The following is a 25659-nucleotide window of genomic DNA, read 5'->3' as shown; positions in this document are numbered from 1 at the left end:
GGAAGAGAAGAATGACAATGGGGCTATAGTAACGCCCTATCTGCTACGAATGTGGGCATGATGGCCCATGGCTCAGAGCATCCATAGACATGGTCTAACACACTCTGGGCAGGACCCCCACCCCCGAGTCTTTAGTCCCCATGAAGCCTCCTCACCATATATAACGTCCTGCCGTTTCATCACATCCTTCTTGTGCTGTTGTAGATAGTTATTGTCCACCGCCAAGCTCCAGGAATCTGCCTCAAACTCCTTCTCATCCGTAGCAAAATCGCTCATTAGCTGGCTGTAGATGACTTCAGCACCTGGTGGGGGAAATGGTAAGATGAGGGCCCTGTGTTAGCCCTGACACATCGCCATGTGATAGTGCAGAGTACGTAGGACCTCCGCAGCAATGTTCTGCATCGCCCTCAGAGGTGACCTTCCTACCTTCATCGATAAGTGACTCTACGGATAGCGTTCTGTTCCTCATGTTCAGCGAGTCCGTGGATTGGGATAAGATCCTGCGTATTCCCAGCGGACTTTCATCATTCAGATTCCTGGGTGGAAAGCACAAATCTCCTCAGAATACGTTGTATATAACAGGGCCCTGAGGTGCACAAGGCTTTCTATCTGGCTCTAGAGTAGTCCTACAGAGTGACCACATTGGACATTACCATCAGCTTGGCCAATATTTTGTTGGTTACAAAACAAGTCTCAGACTAAAAATGTGGGCGACATTTGGCAGAAGGTAGCAGGGATTTTGAGAGGCAGTGGCCGGCAATCTTACCCTGCAATGTTTGTTGTGGAAACACTTTTGGAGAGAGACAGAGATGGCCGCCCCCGACGGGAGCCCAGGATTGAGTGTCGGAGGCTGTCAGCGGGGTAGATGGCAGAGTTGGGTCTTTCCCTCAGCGTAGTGGCTGCAGGACACAAGGGTACACTATCACAGGAGAACCATTTACAGAGTTCATTAAACAAATTCCACAATGGTAAGAATAACCGTCTGTAACTGCGGGTGTGGATCAGCTGGTCACCAGCAAGTTGTTAGACAGTCACTAGGTCGACAGGGTCATTACGTCGTCAGTCAAAAGGTTTGACATGGGGTTTTTTACTGTTTTTTTTTTACTTGAATGTTGACACAGTCAACTTGGACACAGGTTAAAGTGCGCCGCGTCCCCTCACATGGCTCGCTGCGCTCGGCACCATATTTTATTCCACCGTGCCCTAGTAGACGGTAGGGTACTTGTGTAATAATCGGGGCGACCGATTTTTTCATTGTATTGCATCGCATCGCATGCAATATAGTGGCATACAATTCATGCGATGCGATTTTTCATTGTAAAGACCCAATTTTTAATTGTATAGTCAGCCATGGGTGAATTCATACCCCCACTGTCCAACTACGCATGGAGTTGATTTTATATCGTGTGGTGAGCGCAGCGAGCCACCGAGCCCGAAGCGTGGCGAGCGGATGCAGAATACATGTAAAGTAATCCGCGTCCGCTTGCCACGCTTCGGGCTCGGTGCCTCGCTGCGCTCACCACACGATATAAAATCAACTCCATGCGTAGTTGGACAGTGGGGGTATGAAATCACCCATGGCTGACTATACAATTAAAAATTGGGTCTTTACAATGAAAAATTGCATCGCATGCCTTAAGTAGTGGCATGCAATGAAAAAAATCGGGCGCCCAGATAATACACAAGTACCGATGATAGGGCATGAAATACCGCCTGTTGGCACATGTCTGCTCAAAGAACAGTGAAAAACCCCATGTCAACCTTTTCACTGTTGACCTAACCCATGTCGACCTTCCTGCATGTCGACCTAATGGTGTCGACCTAATGACTGTCTAACAACTTGCTGGTGACCCATTGACCATGTCCCGTAACTGCAACCCCCCTGTATGCTGTGCCAATCAGTTCCTGAGGGTGGCAGTAGAGATTCACACATGTAATACTATATTACCCCCTTAATAAGATGGAATCAGCTGATGCCTTCTTCATACAGGACACCATTACTGTATATCCAGTAACATTCTGACTACCTGTATTACATGTCGGCAGTACATACAATGTGCAGTGCCATGCTGTCATACCCACACTGTTCTGTGCTGTCATACAGTGCCTACACTGTGCCCTCCTGTCATACCCATACTATCTATGCTGTGTCATACCCATGCTGTGCCATCCAGGCATCCCCCCACTGTGCTGTGCCATACCCACACTGTTCTGTGCTGTCATACAGTGCCTACACTGTGCCCTCCTGTCATACCCATACTATCTATGCTGTGTCATACCCATGCTGTACCATCCTGTCATACCCATGCTGTGCCATCCTGCCATACCCCCACTGTGCTGTGCCATACCCATGCTGTGCCCTCCTGTCATACCCACACTGCTGTGCCCTCCTGTCATACGCACACTGTGCTGTGCCATCCTGTCATACCCACGTTGTGCCACCCTGCCATACCCACACCGTGCTGTGCCGTCCTGTCCTACCCACACTGTGCTGTGCCGTCCTGTCCTACCCACCCTGTGCCGTCCTGTCCTACCCACCCTGTGCCGTCCTGTCCTACCCACCCTGTGCCGTCCTGTCCTACCCACCCTGTTCCGTCCTGTCCTACCCATGCTGTGCCGTCCTTTCCTACCCACGCTGTGCCGTCCTGTCCTACCCACGCTGTGCCGTCCTGTGCTACCCACGCTGTGCCGTCCTGTCCTACCCACGCTGTGCCGTCCTGTCCTACCCATGCTGTGCCGTCCTGTCCTACCCACGCTGTGCCACCCTGCAATACCCACGCTGTGCTGTGCCGTCCTGTCCTACCCACGCTGTGCTGTGCCGTCCTGTCCTACCCACACTGTGTTGTGCCGTCCTGCCTACCCACACTGTGCCGTCCTGTCCTACCCACGCTGTGCCGTCCTGTCCTACCCACGCTGTGCCGTCCTGTCCTACCCACGCTGTGCCGTCCTGTCCTACCCACGCTGTGCCGTCCTGTCCTACCCACGCTGTGCCGTCCTGTCCTACCCACGCTGTGCCGTCCTGTCCTACCCACGCTGTGCCGTCCTGTCCTACCCACGCTGTGCCGTCCTGTCCTACCCACGCTGTGCCGCCCTGCCCTACCCACACTGTGCTGTGCCATCCTGTCCTACCCACTCTGTGCCACCCTGCAATACCCACACTGTGCTGTGCCGTCCTGTCCTACCCACCCTGTGCCGTCCTGTCCTACCCACCCTGTGCCGTCCTGTCCTACCCACGCTGTGCCGTGCTGTCCTACCCACGCTGTGCCGTCCTGTCCTACCCACGCTGTGCTGTAATGCATGATTTCTCTGACACATCTCCCTATACATAAGAGCGAGGTGCGGCGAGTATCAGCCCCCTATCCAGCACTACGCAGCGTTACACTTACTCTTATTCCGTAATGACACGTTCTGGAGAGCAGAATTGTTCTTTAGGAAGGCGGCTTTCTGTTGCTGCAGGAAAGTAAGAGATACGTGAGGGGGACATTTATAGTCACGTGACCCACCACCCCCATACCCCCATCCTCTGCCCTGTCAGGTACCTACCTTCTGCTTGACCTTGGTGCAGCTGGGCAGGGTGTCCTTGCAGCGGTTGTGTATGGTAACACTGCAGGCTGGGGGGAAACAGAACATGAAGGAGTTGTAATACCATTTCTACATGCCCAGAACGCCGGCTGCCCACCTACCCACTAATAGAATATAAACTCCAAGGTCTTCCCAATCCACCAGAATCCTCTCTATGGTCTACAGGACAGAGGACACAACCCACCAATGAGGTAGTCATCGTTCACACACAGGGACACAACATGGCGGCACTGGTAACACATCAGCGTAACCAATAACCAAATGGCCATTATGCAGAAGATCACAGCACACAGGACCAATGATTCCACAACTAGATAACGTATGGTTACTCCAGGAAGATGGCTGACTGCAGACTGAACAGCTCTTGCACATATTCTGTATCAGTGACTATGTCTCGATGTATATGACCCCATTTCAGGTTGAAGTGCCAGCTTCCCTTTCAGTACAGTTATAATTTCCTGGATTGTGACATATTTACACCCTCCAGCCTGCCTGACAAGGCTTCCTGTGTGGCGGCCATTTTGTGGTTTCCTACTATTACCGTCTGCGCTCACCGATAAGGTAACCACTGGGATACCACCTTCCAATATTATTGGCGTGCTGCTGCCCATCTTTGATGATGTGCATTCAGATCTCCGAGAATATGGTGCCCACGCCTTGTTCCTGGGGACATCTCCAGTGCGCATGAGCAACACTCTGCTGGGACGCTGCTGCAGGACTCCGGAGTATATGAATGTGCACCCATTATACAAACGCCTGTAGTCCTGGCTGACGTTCCCTCCTTTCCTTCTCTTCTACCCTGCGCTCCTCTGGCATTACAAAGCTAAACCTGGCCAATCTCTAGTTCTAGACAGGAAATTGCGCACTTCAGTTCCCGGCCGGCTGCCGGTATCTTCCCGGATCCAAGAAAATCCCCCGTATAGCCGTTCCCGCAGGTGTGGGAGCTGTATACCCGGAATATGTTCTGATTTTTACAGTACAAGTTCTGGTGGTTGGGCCCAACACGTACATTTTATTATCAAATGTTATTATAGGTAAAAACATGATAAAGTGATCATTTACAGTATATTATTGTGTAAGGTATACAAGAACAATAATACAAATGAGAGTAACCCACTTGTACTAAAAATATATAGTGTTCTACTTAATGAGGGGTGATACAAACGTTGTGCACAGAGGCGGGTGTGGTGTACAGAGCCCAGGCACAGAAAGCGCAGGGTTAACGTGGCAGAGTTGTTTTAGGATAGGAACCGGCTTCCTCCTCGTGTATAAATAGAGGCCGGAAACCCCTCCTTAGTGTGCGAGTCTAGCGCAGATCAGGCCCAGAACACTGCAGCCCTATCCTGCCACCTACCCCGGCCTTACACGAGTGGGGTGGGGGGTACAGGGGGTGGTAGGGAGGATGGAGGATACCTGGGACAGGGGTGGTAGAGAGGATGGAGGATACCTGGGGCGGGGGGGTAGAGAGGATGGAGGATACCTGGGGTGGGGGGTACAGGGGGCAGTACGCCGTAACTGCATTACACAAACTGGCAGAACCTACTATTAGCGCCGCCCGTCACCTTCACGCACCAGCGGCTGCCATTTTGTGAGCTGAGAGCAGAAATACTGGCAGCAGTGAGGCACGAGGCACAGAGTGATCAGTGCTAAGCAGACATGCAGAAAATACTCTCCATTAGGGCAATTTATCTAATAAATAAGCGTTTATGGCAGGGACAATGGACACTGGGTGAGTATGGTGGAGGGGGGGGGGGGGGGGGGTGGCAGTCTGACAGGAACATGGCAGCGTACAGGACTTGAGCCAGTCTGTGGTGCCCTGAGGGGAGATGACGTATGCCGAAACTGCAGTGCCGGTAATGAGATGGATGAGGCAGACAGGAAGATCCTCTCCTGTTACATCGTACAATAGGCCCATTGTGTGGTGTTTGGAAGAGTCTGTCGCCCCAATCACGAGCTCTCAGCTGAACGCAGTCAGCTCCAGTAGACTCTGTCCAGGAGGGCCGGAGTATGGGAATGACCCATTAAACCTGAGGACTGCGCCCTGGCCTTCTATCAGCGCATGGCTTTCCTGTGCTGGCTGCGATTCGCTGCTTGTTAGGTGATAATGGTCACATGTCCCCTATTCAGTACGATTCAAGGTCAGCAGCAGGGGCTATCGGCGGAACGGACTATGCAAACTGCAGCGGGTCTGGGCACCGGTAGCCACTACCTGTTACTGGCGGGGCACATGTGCCATTATACTTAAGGATATTTAAACTCCAAATTAAAGTATTAAAAAAGGTTCCTGGTATTACACCCCTGGCCACATACATCTGCCCCCATCTAACAGAACAGAAGTGGCACACCTTCACACACACACACACACACACACACACAGGAAAATGGCGGCATTGTTGGCCAGATAGAGGACCCTTCAATAAGAACCTGGTGCCAGGCAGGGCAAGCATGTGATTCCCTACTGGAGAGTGGGATGGTTGAGATGAGATAATGGGGTGGAGGGGCCGCTGCACAACCAGCACACAAAGGACTGCCGGTATACAGAACGCAGACTGTCCTGCAGGAGAGGGAGCTGGCGTGTCTGTGCGGAGAGGGGGATTTATACTCCACTGCCACTGACTCCTAACACAGATGTCCGGGAACACAAGGATCCTATTAAGTGTGCCAGCCGTGCAGCTGCTCGTGGTGGAGGCACACAGGTGGAGGCACACATGACGTAAGGCTACATGCTCCTAGCAGGAACTTCTCTCTCCTCCAGGTACAGGGGGCTCCTGGTAGCACTACAAGCCCCAAACTATTTCCTCAGCTGCCAAAAGACCAGAAAGTCTGACAACAGCTGGAGTTTCCCGTCTGACAATGGCTGGAGATTTTGGTCTGACAATGGCTGGAGCTTTTTAGTGATATTTTTATATGGACGACAGACGCACACAACGGGCAATGAGAGCTGAAGCGTAATCTAATGTTTACCTCATAACCCTCAGCAATAACACACTTGATGGTTAATTGCACGTGTATTTGGCTGCCTGTTCCAAATCTGGCCTTTACTCTGAAGAGATCAAACGCCGGCTTAATGGGCTGCAAGGAAGTCTCCGCTAATTAGACAATTAAACCGTGTTTGTTCTGGGATGGGTGCGGGGGTGAAGATAGGAAAACCTGGGGGGACTTTAGGGGGTCCGCCGCCATGAGAGCAGGGATAAGGAGAGCGTGAGTACTGGGATAGGGCCTGGAGAAGGGGAGGGGGCGCTGCTCACAGTCTGTGCTTTAGGATACACGCTGGTTAATCTGTCTGGGGAGTTTGGGAATCAATAGCTTAACTCATTCCTGTCCGTGCCAGAGCCTGTTTGCTAAAGCAGGGCCATAGAGGGTTGCCCTAGACAGCAGCAGTTACTCTGCCTGAGGCGGCATTACACACATACTTGGAACAGCTTGTTCTCACATCACCCATGTTGGCATCTAGTTGGATCCCAGCCTGTTGTCTGGCGCTCCGTGTACCCAGACTAATGGTACCCACCACCCCCTTACGGCCAGTGCTGGAGTCTGGACAACAAAGGTTCCTCCGCTTATTTGGACAACCAGGAACAGGTTTAGCTGAACGTGGTCCTCTCCGGCCCTTGTGGGACTATAAGTTCCAGCATACCCCACCGTGTAATAAATCTGTCTTTAGTTCCTACATGGACATTAAATGCACAGGCCATAAGGAGTCAGTAGGGCATCTGCCAGTAGGGGGACCAGGCTGCAGGGTAGAGGTCTGGCCCCATGGCCAGCTGTGGGCCCCCATATCGGGTGACAGCAGCCAGACGGAACGTGTAAGATGATCTACTACAAGCAAAGAACCATTTACTGACTGTTACATACACGTCCAGCGTTGTGACGTCCACAACTTACAGAGATTTATGTGCAATTATTTTTGCAATCAGGCAATAAAAAAATAGAAGGTGGCATAGTATTACTAGTAGGCACTGCGTGGCACACGGCAGCCCTGGGTGTGTTACACACACACACTCACAGTTTTACCTGAGACACTGCGCCAGCAGCCCCCAGGGAAACAGCAGGGACACACAAGGGGTAAAATGGTCGCGGCAGTGCCAGCATGCCCTGAAAGGTAACACAATATAAGCACTTACTGGGACAGATCAGCGCTTCCTTAGCGGTGATGCTCTTACTGCACACGAAACACATGGTGGTGCCAGACACAGTGATGGTGGTGAACAGGTGCCCGTTGGTGTAGCGGGTGTCCTTCTCCTTGGCATCTTTCTCTCGTTCCTTCATCTTCTCCTTCTCTTTATTCTGTATGGAGAGAAGACAGAAGGGGTCAGTGATGAATGCCCACCTTATACTGGCAGCCTGCCACCAATCCTCCACCCAGACCGAACCCACGACCACCCCCTGCCCGCTCCGATTCCATCCCACAGTCTCCGTCGTAGAATCGCAGTTGGCTCCACCTCAGGTGAGAGTCCAACTCATGATTTAGGACCTGGCAGAACAATACCCTGTGCGGATTTAAAGATATGTTCTGGGTGTCGCCACCTGCTTAACCCACCAGCCCTGGCACGGCGCGTTCGTTCTGCCGCTTGGCCTTCCAGCTCATGTTGTGGAGCCTGCGGGGCGCGGCGTCCCCCCTGGCAGGGCCATTGGTGGAGGTGCTGCGGGATCCTGGCTGATGCTGCATCTCTGGGTAAATGCTGCATTATTCCCGGAATATAGCTGTATCCCTACTAGTTATCTCTGCATAACCATGACAACCAGCAACTCTGCCAGGAGCCTCCCTATATCTGATCATCACTGCAGAGGAGGCATGAGAGGTGCGATTGTCAGTGACTTAATGAGCCTGCAGCCATGGAGGGGCCGGGATAATAGCAGCAAATTAGTGGATGCCGGACATGCAAGGGTTAAGCGTACACTCTGCTTCATCAATAACGGGACAACCGCTGCACTCTCCGGTTTCGTGTCAAAACAGGCCACACCCACAGTGGAAAGGCTGGGTGCAATGCCATTGGCCAATGTGGTCGTAGCCGCACATTTATGATTCAACTGGGGTTCGGCGAGGCGCGTTAGGTAGCTATCTGCTAGGCGGGCGTCAGTCACCAAATAAACTGACGGGTCTTATCTACCTCAGCAAGATGTCATTTTAGCTTTAATTGTGTCATTTGGGGCAACTCGGACACTGAAGCGGACATATGCCTCAGGTTACGGAGCGTAGACACGGGCTATGCGGTAACAAGCTGTGGCCTCTTGTTGTAGGCCGAGGCCTAGGAGAAATGGCAGCCACATGGATTTTCCCACAGGAAACCCCCCAGAATTACCCAAGGTCACTTCACGGTTATTAAACCTGAATTTGATGAGACCCTTAGTAATCTCTGAAGGCTCATAATACTCATTTACGGGGACTTGTCACCATGTCCTTTGGAATTCCCCCCCGCCCCCAGGCAACTGCTCGGTGGAGGAGGAAGGTGAGTCACAAAGAGCTTCCTATGTGACGTTTCCAATTCGTCATGGCATTCGTCTTTCTTACATTTAGGTTACGCTGCACTTAGTTTTAATGCGTTAAATAAATAGGTGGGTAAATGTAGTGATATCAGGAGACCATGGTGTATAAAACCAGGTCAGAAGTCTTCTGCTTTCATAGTGTAACTGGACCAATCAAAGCTGACCGCCTGCTATGAGTTATTATGGGTGCTTCAGACTTGCCTCAACTTTTAGCTGCCATTTTGTTGTAGCCATCGATCCAGTTACACAACGAAAGCAAAAGGCTCCTGCTCTGGTTTTATCCACCATGGTTAGTTAATGTTCTCAATGATTAAGTGTGTTAATAGAAACCCATGACACTGCTTCTGCTTGTCTGCCTTGTTATGACCCCTCCTTTATCTGTGGACTCCTTGAGAAGTGTTTCACAGCAACTTACTGAAGGACGTGGTCCCGTTTGACACCCCACCATGTGACATACAGAAATGTTTTTTTTTTTTTTTTTTTCAGGGGTCACGGTGGAGGGTTGGGTAACTCTTACACAGTAAACATGATTTCCGGGTGAAAGAGGAAGTGAGCGACTCTTGCACTTCCTGTTGCAAACCAATGTCCTCAGGTCAGCCATGACTAATCGTTTTCTTACACAAGTGGTGAAACGAACAGATTAATTTAGGAAACACAGCGTTTTTGCATATCTACCCATGCTGGACTATAACAATCTGCAAAGGTTGCTTGTTGTAGGAGCAGCGGACAATTCTGATTGGTTGCTATGGGTTACAACAGTTTGCAAAAATAAATACAAACAGCCTGGTTGCTACGGGTTACAGGATCCTTTATGTACTAGTTCTAATAAAGGTCACCTCAGTATTTCTGTTAGCTATGTATATTATTATCTCCAGTCCCTCAAGTGACAGGGTGGAGACAGCGGCTTACAAGTTCCACAGCCACCACCTGACATCCATTTTATGATTGGCAGACTTGGAGGTGCCCCCCAGATCCTGGCGCACGAGGCAGCTGCCTAGGGGTGGAGCCGGTCCTGATTATTAGTATTTTGCTGTGTGAGGAGGTTAGGGACAGGTGTGACGGCTCTCCCGCTATGTCGTTAGTAGTGAGTAGGAAACTGACAGCAGGACTGCAGAGAGAGAGACGTTGCCGAGCAACCACCGTAGGACATCAGTGAGATTTCTGCTGAAGGGTGAGGTAACGTATCCGAATATTATTACAGCACACACACACTATGCCCACACCTACAAGTGGGCACTACATGCAGGGCGGAGGGAGGATGCCATCGCTCACCGCATCGGGTAGTGTGTATGCACTTGGCGCTGGCGGCCTGGGTACACATGGTATAGTGCGTACCCAGCCGTGAGAAGCCCCGGGTGTTTCCTCCTCTCTATAGGGGGTATACTTACTAAGATGGGACGTTATTCATAGCAACCAATCAGATTCTACTGATTGGTTGCTATGGGCAACACCTCATGTTCAATAGAACTCCCATCTTAGTTAAATTTCACTAAGAAGTACCCAGCGTGTCAGTGATTGGCACAATGCTAAATAAGGAGGAGAAATGTGTAACTTTAACCTCAGAGGTATTTGTTCTTTCTAATATTAGCAGAAAATGGCGGATTATATGGGATTCACTGCCAAAGTGTTCCCACAATGTTTATATGGAAAGCGTTATGTTGGTGACAATGCAGATGGTATATTAGTGTATGCAGCACCGGGGGCCACGTTTATAGCGCCGGTATGTCTGGGCCGCTACGGTAATCCTCCAATGAGTAATTGTATTATTATTAGAGCTGTGTTATGTCAGGGAAGGCTGGCACTGACAGGCCCGGTAACCATTCCCTCCCAGACATCCTGCTGATTACACTAATGAGACACAGTCCAGGCCTCGCACCGTCCCTTATCTGAATCCCTCGCCATTCCCCGTGTCCTCCGCTCACTGTACACGGCCTGGGCCCTTGTACCGAGTCAGACGTACAGTAGAGCTGCATGGATGGAGAAAAAAAAGTAGGGATAGTTTGAGTAAATATGGCTATATCTCCCTACTGCTATACAACGACATCATTATCTCCCCAATATTCTTTAGTACATGGACTCCACATTCGCCTAATCAGTGGTATCAATACAGCGCGTCTTATTTTGAGGTAAACTGTTCTAGAATCTCACTTGCTACTAGATGGACATGGGCCAGCCGTATATCGGGGCCCCCTTTGGCGCTGATGAGGACTATCACTCTGGGCGGACCTCTACTCAAGATTTACAATTCCGCTTATCCTCAGAAGTGAGTGACACATAACAAAGCGAGGAGCCCTTCAGGGACACACGCGTCTTTGCCCATACACCAAAATAGCCAAGTGCCTTGCTGGAGTGTGCAGAATTCAGTTGGCGCAATGGGCAGGTCCCCTGTAGATGTAACAGGGACAAGAGGTTTATAATGGGAGCTAGGATGTGCCAAGATAAACATATGTGTGGAGAGAACAAATTCCCATGGTACATGACATGAACTGCATGTCCACCTATATGCAAACTACGTGCTTGCAGACACAGAGGCCCAGATCACCCCCCCCACTGCCCGCCGCCTTGCAGCCTCTCCATGTACCAATCAGCAGCGAGCCTAGAGGCTTCTGCATACATAAATAACTACATGCTCCAGTCTCGCAATCACTAATTGCACAGCTGCAAACAAAATGGCGGACAGGACCCTCGCACCATTCCTGGTCCGGTAATTACCGTTAATCCGTTGGCCCTTAGAACCCCTCTGGCCTTAGAGAGCATCCCCGGCTGTCCAGCTGGCTGCAGGTTTAGGTGTGGCTGCGTCTCAGGCAGTATGTTAGGTTGTGGCGGGGAGGTGTTGTAATCACAGCAGGCGTTTAGGGAATTACGCAGAGATACATAGCACCTCGCCTAACAGCGGGGACAGCTGGAGGAGATCAGGAGGCGCAGAAACCTCTGGAGGGATTTACTGACATCCGCAGCACCAGTGCCAGGAACTGGCATGTACCATGTATACACCTGTACCCAGGGCAGATTACATCCTATAATGTATTATATACACATTAATGAATGTCAGGAAATTGGATAAATAGTATTTTCATATTCCTATGTATGTGTATTAAGAACAGCAGAAGACCATGGATGCCAGCTAAATCTTGTTCTACTTGTGACACTGGATAAAAAACTGTATGGAGACAGGAAATGCAACCAATCAAATCACTGGGAACTTCTGCCGCCATTTTGTGAGGTAAACCAACATTGCCTGAGGGAGCATCCCATCTATTTCCTAGAAACTTGGGACATCACTCTGTGTCTTGTGATTCAAAATGGCTGACTGTATTGCATGCATCTGGTCCACCTACACTTTCAGGTGTGATACTTACGTCAATGTATCATTTAACGCACACATCATTTTAATACTATGCCTGCATGGTTCATTGAGAAAGGCACCACCGGGCAACTTTATTACATTAAACCAGGGTTGAGGAACCTTTTTTGTGCCAAGGGCCGTTTGTATGGGGAAAAAATCCTTCGGGGGCCATATGTAAAAATTTCTCTTACAAATTGTCCTGCTGCAGCCATTTGACGCTCTGACGGCTGCCACTGAATAGGACTGACAGTCTCCGGCTGCTGTTAATTAAGAGGAATCTCGCAAGAACTACCTACTTCTTGCGAGAATTCCCCTGTACTTGACTCCTGGCAACGGGTGGGAGGGCCACTCACACCGGCTACGGGGGCCGCATACGGCCCCAGGGCCTGAGGTTCCCCACCCCTGCATTAAACCCTCCTGCAAGAATTACTAAGGGGGTATCCTATTAGCAACAACAGTCATATTTTTGCCTGTGTTTTTAATCGCAATTATTTTTCAGTGCCAATTTTTTTTATCATCTTTTCCCACTATTATTTTTTCTGAAATAAACACAGAATGACAGTGTAAAGCTGCGGACCTATGTATTTTTAAGTCACTTTTCCAAGAAAAAAAAAGGGTAATTTATGGGGGATTTGGTTCCCAAAGAAGTATTGGTATCGGGGGTAATTGGATATCCCCATCTGTGGTAATTATCTGAGGTAAATTACCACAGAAAACCGGATCCCGCCCTTTATCTATTGTGTTACCGTTATGGCTTTCTGCAATTTTCCTCTCCACAATCGCTTTATCCCCATACACGGGACATGACCTACTTATAACACATGTTCTTCGAAGGGGTGACTGGTTTCCAGTCTTCTTGCTGAAAGCAGAAACCAGTAGAAGAGTGAACAAATGATCATGGAAAATGTAATTACGCTTCATTGGAAGTTTGAAGAGAGCTCACACTTCAGAGGAGCAGAAAATATATTACAGACGTAATGTTTCAGTCGTGTCTTAATTTGGTCATTAGAGACGCTGAGGATGTATTAGGACATATTCATACAAGTAATAATCACATAGACTGAGCTTCATACCAGCACCCTGGCAGTCCCAACTATCACCCATGCCAGGAACAACGCCAGATTTATACCACAAACGTCCAACGCACATTAGACACAGTCCGCACTGTGGGCAGCGGAGAAAGGGAACAGACAGGAAGGAAAGGGCTGGGCGCTCTGTGCATACCATTATATACTTTCCGTCTGTGCATATATAATCACTAAGGACCAGCTACATGTGTTTATTGTAAAGGCTTTCATCTCAATATTCCAGAACCTCTTGTGTAATGGCCGCCTGCACGGTCTGGAAGGGGCCATTTTGGGGCCTACATATTTAGGCTCTCAGGTGACATCACTAAGGTACAGGGTCTACTCAGGCGACAGGACAGATATGGGGGGAAATGTAATAGGATGAGAGAATCAGAAAGTGAGAGATTTGGTAAGAAATCTCCAGGTTTTTTGGTACTTATGTAGTATCTGGGCTGCCGATTTTTTGATTGTATGCCTTAAGTTAAGGCATACAATCAGATGCGATGCGATGCGATGCGATGACCCGATTTTTCCATAGGATTCAATGTTAAAATGGACTGAGTCCATTTTAACATGGAATTCAATGGGAAAAAGGGGTCCTTTTCATACCCCTACTATCCAAGTGGGCATGGAGTTGGATATAAACCTGTGGCGAGCGTAGCGAGCCACCGAGCCCGAAGCGTGGCGAGCGAAGCGAGCCCCGCGAGGGGACGGTATTCTGTGTCCCCTCGCGGGGCTCGCTACGCTCGCCACGCTTCGGGCTCGGTGGCTCGCTACGCTCGCCACAGGTTTATATCCAACTCCATGCCCACTTGGATAGTAGGGGTATGAAAAGGACCCCTTTTTCCCATTGAATTCCATGTTAAAATGGACTCAGTCCATTTTAACATTGAATCCTATGGAAAAATCGGGTCCATCGCATCGCATCGCATCGCATCGCATGCGATTTGGTCGGGTGCGATGCGATGCGATGGACCCGATTTCAAAATCGGCAGCCCAGTTACTACATAAGTACCGGTTTTTTTAAAGCGGCAATCATTTACACTGCAACACCAGTGTGATTTTGCAGTGTAAATGATTGCCGCTTTAAAAAAACCTCTGACTTTCTGATTCTCCAATCCTATTACATTTCCCCCGTGGTCTCACCCTGATGCCACATGGTCAGTGACACAGTACATACACACTAGACTATATGCACAAAAAGGCCAAGTGTATTGTATCGAATATTGGACCTTATTCATTACAATGTTTTAGAAATGTGCCGGGTGCGTGTATCCATGGTGAACAGGTTGTGTGCACGCACCCAACATTGTGGGCCGTGGGCCAGGGGTCTCGCCCATGCGCCCAGCGTTTCATGTGCAGGTACTTGTGTACTTTCACGGCTCCCATTGCATGCCAAATGTAGTGGCATGCGATGGGATGCGATTTTTGCATATTTTTAGCATTTTTGAAAAATCGCATGCGATCGCATGCGATTTTTAACAGAAATGCATCCAAATGCATTGAAATTAGTATCAAACATGTTCAATGGCCCCCAAATGTCATTTTTGAGGCTGTACGACCCCCACTATCAACGCGAACCCGAAGCGTGGTGAGCGCAGCGGTACGCGTCCTACGACCTTTTCATACCCCCACTATCCACGTCGGCGTGGAGTTGAGAATAGAAAGTGTGGCGAGCGCTGCGAGCCACCGAGCCCGAAGCGAGCCCCGCGAGGGGACGCGGACACCTGTGAAGCCCGCGAGGGGATGCGGATACCTGTGAAGGTATCCGTGTCCCCTCGCGGGGCTCGCCGCGCTTCGGGTTCGGTGGCTCGCTGCCCTCGCCACACTTTCTATTCTCAACTCCACGCCAACGTGGATAGTGGGGGTATGAAAAGGTCGCAGGACGCGTACCGCTGCGCTCGCCACGCTTCGGGTTCACGTTGATAGTGGGGGTGGTACAGCCTGAAAAATGACATTTGGGGGCCATTGAACATGTTTGATACTAATTTCAATGCATTTGGCTGCATTTCTGTTAAAAATCGCATGCGATGCAATTTTTTACTATACGATGGACATCGTGGGAGCCGTGATTGTACACAAGTACCCATGGGCATTCCCAGAGAAATCGCCCGGTGACGTGGACACCAGGGACGGGTAACTGACATCACCGGATGTCAGCTGCCCGCCCACTTCCTTCGGAATGCCCACGCACATCTAAGGTTGCTCTGAGCAAACATGTGTCAAACATCCATTCACAGCCAATGCGTGTGAACAAAATGGTGGTGGTCAGGCCATCATTCGCAAGGCAGGGTTTGGTGCACTCGCAAGACTGCGAGTCAACCAGAATAACCCCCATTGTCTAGTGTGTACTCACCTTTACACAAAAACATTACCTCAATACACCACAACCAGTGGGAGATTTACCATTCCGCCAGTCATAGCACCCACAGTACAGAGAAGATTTAATATAGATTTGATAACAGAATTTTATTTTAGAATTATGACTGAATTAACTGAAATACATTGGAAATTACAGATATAAATATACTCAAGGCGGCATCTTACGAGTGATATATAAAATGGCCTCCCACCTCGGATCCTTGCAGCCTGGTCCCAGAACCAATTTGCGTATTTTCGTCATTGCGGAGCGGCTGCTGCACAGCTGTGCGGAGCACAATATGGCTGCCATCAGGCTAAAGAGGTGGCTGAGTGGATTTCCCCAATGGCAGCGTGGTGGAAGCTGGTGAGGGCGAATTATCAGCGTGTGACTGTACAGATCGCTGAGATTGTGTTATGACAGGAAGACGTATCCTCACATCACTTCTTATCTCCCCAGATGCTGAGACATTGCGCAAGGCCTGAAACTGGTGACTTATTATTGTGCCTCGTGCTGGATTCTGCACTAAACATCTTCGCCTCACACAAGTCTTCCTGTAGCCCCAATTCTAAAGGAACAAGCCCCCACCTGAGTTGGGGGGCCGACTGCACATATATATGTCACCTGGGGCCTGTAATGGGCGATCTCCAGACATGTATAATATGCTGCTGCAGACCATGAGGACTGCGGAACGGCTCTGTGCTTCCTGTCCCCTATGTGTCCTCTCCCTCAGGCCAGGCTGAGGACAAAGACTCAGTCTGAGCGGTTCTGCTTTTATGTCACACAACAATGGCACCTCAGTGAGGAAAGGGTGAGGGGGGATCAGAGGAAAATAGAAACTCACATGGTATCAAACAGTTCCACAACAACACAACGCAGCGGGGAACCGCGCACAATGGGCAGCCCCGAGTATTCATGTATATACTGTACAGCTGGAGGGCAGGCCAGGGCTTCAGGATCAGTCCCAGACACTGTACAGCAGTGCTCACTCCGGCACTGGTACTGCTTTCTCAGTCCAGCATTGCTCAGCTAAGGGTACTACTCCCTCGCTCCAGTACTGGTACTGCTCCCTCACTCCAGCAGTGCTCACTCAGGTACTGCTCACTTGCTCTGGCAGTGATCACTTATTCATGCACGGTTATTGCTCTCTGGCTCAGGCACTACACATTGCTCAGGTAATGGCACTGCTCCCTCACTCCTGCACTGCTCAATCACTCCAGCGTTGGTACTGCTTCCTCACTAGACAGTCCCAGACACTTAACTGCACTGTACAGCAGTGCTCACTTGCTCTTGCAGTGCTCACTCAGGCAATGCTCACTCATTTAGGCACTGGTACTGCTCACTCACTAGACAGTTCCACTGTACAGCAGTGCTCACTTGCTCTTGCAGTGCTCACTCAGGCAATGCTCACTCATTTAGGCACTGGTACTGCTCACTCACTAGACAGTTCCACTGTACAGCAGTGCTCACTTGCTCTTGCAGTGCTCACTCATTTAGGCACTGGTACTGCTCTCTCGCACCAGCACTGGCATTGCTCCCTCAGTCCAGCATTGCTCACTTGCTCAGGTACTGCCTACTCCCTCCCTGACTGCTCCCTCGCTCTGGCAGTGCTCACTCAGGCACTGCTACCTCGCTCTGGCAGTGCTCACTCAGGCACTGCTCCCTCGCTCTGGCAGTGCTCACTCAGGCACTGTTCCCTCGTCCATTGGGAGTGTATCTGCTGCTCCTGAATCCTCTATGTCTGTGTCTATGCAGAGGCCATATATAAATGTACTTCCTATATACATCCCCCTGTACCCCACACTGCTGGCATCCCTTGTGTGCACCTCATAAGCCACAGGATCTCTGCAAACAAAGACCCTTGTTCCAGTCCACAGACCAGGTGCAAACACGGAGATCATACACAAGTTATACATAAACCCCTCGTTGTGCCCACTCCACAACAAGGCCATGGGTGAGTGTGGAGATATATGAGAGACGGGAAGGAAGGTATGATAAATCCGTGTGTGTTATGGGGGGGCCTACTCCATGTACAACGACAAATATCCTCTCGTGCTACTGCTCATGGACACCTTATCGCCGGCTTCCAGCTGCACTGTCAATCAATGCTGTGAGATTTCTCCCTTTAGTAAATAGACTCCAAAAGCAGTGTGTTCTAGATGGACTAGTTACACCCAGCTGTCCTAGACACGAGAGAACCTGGTTTTGTATTACAGAGAGGGAGAATTGTGTACAATATTGTGTTCTGTGTCCCCGTAATGCCGACAACACGTACATGAAGCTTCCACACAAAGGAGAAAACCCAGATAATCCAACTGTCCATTGTTTACACGCTCTAACATCTATTACACTCTCAGACTGTCCCTTATACACTAACTGCCTCCTTACTGTACCCCACCCCACCGAACACCGCCTTACTGTACCCCGCCTTACTGTACCCCACCACACCAATCGCCGCCTTACTGTACCCCACCACACCGAACACCGCCTTACTGTACCCCACCACACCAATCGCCGCCTTACTGTACCCCACCACACCAATCACCGCCTTACTGTACCCCACCACACCGAACACCGCCTTACTGTACCCCACCACACCAATCGCCGCCTTACTGTACCCCACCACACCGAACACCGCCTTACTGTACCCCACCACACCAATCGCCGCCTTACTGTACCCCACCACACCAATCACCGCCTTACTGTACCCCGCCACACCAATCGCCGCCTTACTGTACCCCACCACACCGAACACCGCCTTACTGTACCCCACCACACCAATCGCCGCCTTACTGTACCCCGCCACACCAATCGCCGCCTTACTGTACCCCGCCACACCAATCGCCGCCTTACTGTACCCCACCACACCAATCGCCGCCTTACTGTACCCCACCACACCAATCGCCGCCTTACTGTACCCCACCACACCAATCGCCGCCTTACTGTACCCCACCACACCAATCGCCGCCTTACTGTACCCCACCACACCAATCGCCTCCTTACTGTACCCCACCACACCAATCGCCGCCTTACTGTACCCCGCCACACCAATCGCCGCCTTACTGTACCCCACCACACCAATCGCCGCCTTACTGTACCCCGCCACACCAATCGCCGCCTTACTGTACCCCGCCACACCAATCGCCGCCTTACTGTACCCCGCCACACCAATCGCCGCCTTACTGTACCCCGCCACACCAATCGCCGCCTTACTGTACCCCGCCACACCAATCGCCGCCTTACTGTACCCCGCCACACCAATCGCCGCCTTACTGTACCCCACCACACCAATCGCCGCCTTACTGTACCCCACCACACCAATCGCCGCCTTACTGTACCCCACCACACCAATCGCCTCCTTACTGTACCCCACCACACCAATCGCCGCCTTACTGTACCCCACCACACCAATCGCCGCCTTACTGTACCCCACCAATCGCCGCCTTACTGTACCCCACCACACCGAACACCGCCTTACTGTACCCCGCCACACCAATCGCCGCCTTACTGTACCCCGCCACACCAATCGCCGCCTTACTGTACCCCGCCACACCAATCGCCGCCTTACTGTACCCCACCACACCAATCGCCTCCTTACTGTACCCCACCACACCAATCGCCGCCTTACTGTACCCCACCACACCAATCGCCGCCTTACTGTACCCCACCACACCAATCGCCGCCTTACTGTACCCCACCACACCAATCGCCGCCTTACTGTACCCCACCACACCAATCGCCTCCTTACTGTACCCCACCACACCAATCGCCGCCTTACTGTACCCCACCACACCAATCGCCGCCTTACTGTACCCCACCACACCAATCGCCGCCTTACTGTACCCCACCACACCAATCGCCGCCTTACTGTACCCCACCACACCAATCACCGCCTTACTGTACCCCACCACACCAATCACCGCCTTACTGTACCCCGCCACACCGAACACCGCCTTACTGTACCCCGCCACACCGATCACCGCCTTACTGTACCCCGCCACACCAATCGCCGCCTTACTGTACCCCACCACACCAATCACCGCCTTACTGTACCCCACCACACCAATCACCGCCTTACTGTACCCCACCACACCAATCACCGCCTTACTGTACCCCACCACACCAATCACCGCCTTACTGTACCCCACCAATCACCGCCTTACTGTACCCCACCACACCAATCACCGCCTTACTGTACCCCACCACACCAATCACCGCCTTACTGTACCCCACCACACCAATCACCGCCTTACTGTACCCCACCACACCAATCACCGCCTTACTGTACCCCACCACACCGAACACCGCCTTACTGTACCCCGCCACACCAATCGCCGCCTTACTGTACCCCACCACACCAATCACCGCCTTACTGTACCCCACCACACCAATCACCGCCTTACTGTACCCCACCAATCACCGCCTTACTGTACCCCACCAATCACCGCCTTACTGTACCCCACCACACCAATCACCGCCTTACTGTACCCCACCACACCAATCACCGCCTTACTGTACCCCACCACACCAATCACCGCCTTACTGTACCCCACCACACCAATCACCGCCTTACTGTACCCCACCACACCAATCACCGCCTTACTGTACCCCACCACACCAATCACCGCCTTACTGTACCCCACCACACCAATCACCTCCTTACTGTACCCCACCAATCACCGCCTTACTGTACCCCACCAATCACCGCCTTACTGTACCCCACCACACCAATCACCGCCTTACTGTACCCCACCACACCAATCACCTCCTTACTGTATCCCACCACACCAATCACCTCCTTACTGTACCCCGCCACACCTATCACCGCCTTACTGTACCCCGCCACACTGACTACCACCTTACTGTACCCCGCCACACTGACTACCACCTTACAGTACCCCGCCACACTGACTACCACCTTACTGTACCCCGCCACACTGACTACCACCTTACTGTACCCCACCACACTGACTACCACCTTACAGTACCCCGCCACACTGACTACCACCTTACTGTACCCCGCCACACTGACTACCACCTTACTGTACCCCACCACACTGACTACCACCTTACAGTACCCCGCCACACTGACTACCACCTAACTGTACCCCGCCACACTGACTACCACCTTACTGTACCCCGCCACACTGACTACCACCTTACTGTACCCCGCCACACTGACTACCACCTTACTGTACCCCGCCACACTGACTACCACCTTACTGTACCCCGCCACACTGACTACCACCTTACTGTACCCCGCCACACTGACTACCACCTAACTGTACCCCGCCACACTGACTACCACCTTACTGTACTCCGCCACACTGACTACCACCTAACTGTACCCCACCACACTGACTACCACCTAACTGTACCCCACCACACTGACTACCACCTTACTGTACCCCGCCACACTGACTACCACCTTACTGTACCCCGCCACACTGACTACCACCTTACTGTACCCTGCCACACTGACTACCACCTTACTGTACTCCGCCACACTGACTACCACCTAACTGTACCCCGCCACACTGACTACCACCTTACTGTACCCCGCCACACTGACTACCACCTTACTGTACCCCGCCACACTGACTACCACCTTACTGTACCCTGCCATTAACCACTAAGATACTGAGCACTACTTTACGGTACTCCACCATACTGAGCACTACCTTCTATACACCGCCATAGTACCTTGCTGTTACCAGCTATTTCCCATGAGGAAGGCTGGAGTTTGGTGAGGGGGAATAGATGGCAGGATATCAGAGCTAGGAACACGTATGCAGTCACTGTCCTTAGGTCTACAGTAACTAGGTCGACACCACTAGGTCAATATGCAGCAAAGTCGACATGATATTAGGTCGACATGGGTAAGTTCGACAGTCAAAAGACATGGGGTTTTTCACTGTTTTCTGAGTCGACATGTGCCGACAGGCGGTATTTCATGCCCTACCATCTACTAGGGCGTGGTGGGAGAATAAAATAGTGTGCCGAGCGTAGCGAGGCTCCGTGCCCGAAGCATGGCGAGTGCAGTGAGGGGATGCGTTGCACTTCAAACTGTGTCCATGTCGACTGTGTCGACATTCGGGTAAAAAAAAAAAACGGTGAAAACCCCCATGTCGACCTAACGCTAGTGTCGACCTAATGTCATGTCAACCTAGACCCATGTCGACCTAGTGGTGTCGACGCAATGCTTGTTGGCCTAGTTATGGTCGACTAAACTATCCCTGCCCTGTCTGAGATGGGCTCTATACAACGTGTCAGGGTGTCTGTAGAAATGACTGGCGTATTAGCACTGGGACACACATTGTGCACTGGATAAAGCAGCACAGATTCATTGCTTCCTTCGCTATTTCCCACAGGCAACTGAGCGGTCGTCATAATCAAGTGTCGCCAGTCAATGATAGCGTCCCACATGGATGCCAGATATCACCGATTTAACATAGAAACTGGCAGTACACGTACATCCTCCAATAGCAAGTGCCATCTCAGGATTTATATACACACATACCGCCGCACCACACCCTGATCCCTGCCCCGTATACCGCCGTACCACACCCTGATCCCTGCCCCGTATACTGCCGTACCACACCCTGATCCCTGCCCCGTATACCGTCGTACCACACCCTGATCCCTGCCCCGTATACCGCCATACCAAACCCTGATCCCTGCCCCGTATACTGCCGTACCAAACCCTGATCCCTGCCCCGTATACCGCCGCACCAAACCCTGATCCCTGCCCAGTATACCGCCACACCAAACCCTGATCCCTGCCCCGTATACCGCCGTACCACACCCTGATCCCTGCCCCGTATACCGCCATACCAAAACCTATCCCAGCCCCGTATACCGCCGCACCAAACCCTGATCCCTGCCCCGTATACCGCCGTACCAAACCCTGATCCCTGCCCCGTATACCGCCGTACCAAACCCTGATCCCTGCCCCGTATACCGCCGTACCACACCCTGATCCCTGCCCCGTATACCGCCGCACCAAACCCTGATCCCTGCCCCGTATACCGCAGTACCAAACCCTGATCCCTGCCCCGTACACCGCCGTACCAAACCCTGATCCCTGCCCCGTACACCGCCGTACCAAACCCTGATCGCTGCCCCGTATACCGCCGTACCAAACCCTGATCCCTGCCCCGTATACCGCCGTACCACACCCTGATCCCTGCCCCGTATACCGCCGTACCAAACCCTGATCCCTGCCCCGTATACCGCCGTACCACACCCTGATCCCTGCCCCGTATACCGCCGTACCACACCCTGATCCCTGCCCCGTATACCGCCGCACCAAACCCTGATCCGTATACTGCCGTACCAAACCCTGATCCCTGCCCCGTATACCGCCGTACCACACCCTGATCCCTGCCCCGTACACTGCCATACCAAACCCTGATTTCCTGCACCATACACCGCCATACCAAACCCCGATTTCCTGCCCCGTACACCGCCATACCAAACCCCGATTTCCTGCACCGTACACCGCCATACCAAACCCCGATTTCCTGCACCGTACACTGCCATACCAAACCCTGATTTCCTGCACCATACACCGCCATACCAAACCCTGATTTCCTGCACCGTACACTGCCATACCAAACCCCGATTTCCTGCCCCGTACACTGCCATACCAAACCCTGATTTCCTGCACCGTACAGCGCCATACCAAACCCTGATTTCCTGCACCGTACACCGCCATACCAAACCCTGATTTACCACACCATACACTTGCCCCGTATACTGCCATACCAAATCCTGATTCCTGCCCCGTATACTGCCGCACCAAACCCTGATTTCCTGCACCGTCATACCAAACCCTGATTTACCACACCATAAACCGCCATACCAAACCCTGATTTCCTGCACCATACACCGCCATACCAAACCCTGATTTCCTGCACCATACACCGCCATACCAAACCCTGATTTCCTGCACAGTACAGCGCCATACCAAACCCTGATTTCCTGCACCGTACACCGCCATACCAAACCCTGATTTACCACACCATACACTGCCTTACCAAACCCTGATTCCTGCCCCGTATACTGCCATACCAAATCCTGATTCCTGCCCCGTATACTGCCGCACCAAACCCTGATTTCCTGCACCGTACACCGCCATACCAAACCCCGATTTCCTGCACCGTCATACCAAACCCTGATTTACCACACCATACACCGCCATACCAAACCCTGATTTCCTGCACCGTACACCGCCATACCAAACCCCGATTTCCTGCACCGTACACCGTCATACCAAACCCGGATTTCCTGCACCGTACACCGCCGTACCAAACCCTGATTTCCTGCACCGTACACCGCCATACCAAACCCTGATTTCCTGCACCATACACCGCCGTACCAAACCCTGATTTCCTGCACCATACAGCGCCATACCAAACCTGCAGGGCGCTGGGGTAACATGCTGGTGTGTACATGTCTGATTCACCCGCACATCTCCCAGTAGCGGCAGCACCCACTTACTAGCAATGTGCTTACTCATTAGTGAGTGGAAAGTGAAACATGTCATGTCATCACATGGCCCCATGCCCGGCATCTGGCCCCCATGCTGGTCTGCCTTGTAGCCCACCAGCGGGAGAGTCTCAGTAACCCATGCGCAGCACCTCTCCCATATCCCTGACTGGATACTCCCTGCCCTGCACTCCCTGCCCAGTATACCGCCGTACCAAACCCTGATCCCTGCCCCGTATACTGCCGCACCAAACCCTGATCCCTGCCCCGTATACCGCCGTACCAAACCCTGATCCCTGACCCGTATACCGCCGCACCAAACCCTGATCCCTGCCCCGTATACCGCCGCACCAAACCCTGATCCCTGCCCCGTATACTGCAGCACCAAACCCTGATCCCTGCCCCGTATACCGCCGCACCAAACCCTGATCCCTGCCCCGTATACTGCAGCACCAAACCCTGATCCCTGCTCCGTATACCGCCGCACCAAACCCTGATCCCTGCCCCGTATACTGCAGCACCAAACCCTGATCCCTGCCCCGTATACTGCAGCACCAAACCCTGATCCCTGCCCCGTATACTGCAGCACCAAACCCTGATCCCTGCCCCGTATACCGCCGCACCACACCCTGATCCCTGCCCCGTATACTGCCGCACGAAACCCTGATCCCTGCCCCGTATACTGCCGCACCAAACCCTGATCCCTGCCCTGTATACTGCCATACCAAACCCTGATTCCTGCCCCTTATACCGCCATACCAAACCCTGATTTACCGCACCATACACCGCCGTACCAAACCCTGATTCCTGCCCCGTATACCGCCGCACCGAACCCTGATCCCTGCCCCGTATACCGCTGCACCGAACCCTGATCCCTGCCCCGTATACTGCCGTAAAAAACCCTGATTCCTGCCCCGTATACTGCAGCACCAAACCCTGATCCCTGCCCCGTATACTGCAGCACCAAACCCTGATCCCTGCCCCGTATACTGCCGCACCAAACCCTGATTTCCTGCACCGTACACCGTCATGCCAAACCCTGATCCCTGCGTCGTATACTGCTGCACCGAACCCTGATCCCTGCCCCGTATACTGCCACACCAAACCCTGATCCCTGCCCCGTATACTGCCACACCAAACCATGATCCCTGCCCCGTATACTGCCGTACCACACCCTGATCCCTGCCCGGTATACTGCCATACCAAACCATGATCCCTGCCCGGTATACCGCCGCACCAAACCCTGATTCCTGCTCGGTATACTGCCGTACCAAACCCTAATCCCTGCCCCGTACACCGCCGTACCAAACCCTAATCCCTGCCCCGTATAC

At 52.0% G+C, this 25659-nt stretch overlaps 1 protein-coding gene across 6 annotated transcripts in view; it reads right to left on the bottom strand.

Moving 5' to 3' along the window:
* Positions 1 to 25659, bottom strand: part of ARHGEF2 (Rho/Rac guanine nucleotide exchange factor 2) — a 151455-nt gene that overhangs the window by 19040 nt on the left and 106756 nt on the right. For 4 of the 6 annotated variants that reach the window (XR_014466243.1, XM_083166675.1, XM_083166676.1 and 1 more), the window contains 6 exons: positions 7704 to 7866; positions 3544 to 3611; positions 3387 to 3450; positions 767 to 899; positions 427 to 536; positions 156 to 302 (listed from right to left, as the gene is read on the bottom strand). Coding sequence is in view for 5 of the 6 variants with exons in the window: in XM_083166675.1 (XP_083022801.1) it covers positions 156 to 302; positions 427 to 536; positions 767 to 899; positions 3387 to 3450; positions 3544 to 3611; positions 7704 to 7866 (685 nt within the window). In the remaining variant the exon portion in view is untranslated. Of the gene's footprint in view, positions 1 to 155; positions 303 to 426; positions 537 to 766; positions 900 to 3386; positions 3451 to 3543; positions 3612 to 7703; positions 7867 to 8106; positions 8297 to 25659 lie in introns of those variants that run through there. The other 2 variants (XM_083166677.1, XM_083166679.1) reach the window with 2 other exon arrangements.

Source organism: Crinia signifera, chromosome 12, assembly GCF_055691185.1.
Source record: "Crinia signifera chromosome 12, ASM5569118v1, whole genome shotgun sequence".
Lineage (NCBI taxonomy): Eukaryota > Metazoa > Chordata > Amphibia > Anura > Myobatrachidae > Crinia > Crinia signifera.
This window is presented reverse-complemented; position numbering and strand designations above follow the sequence as displayed.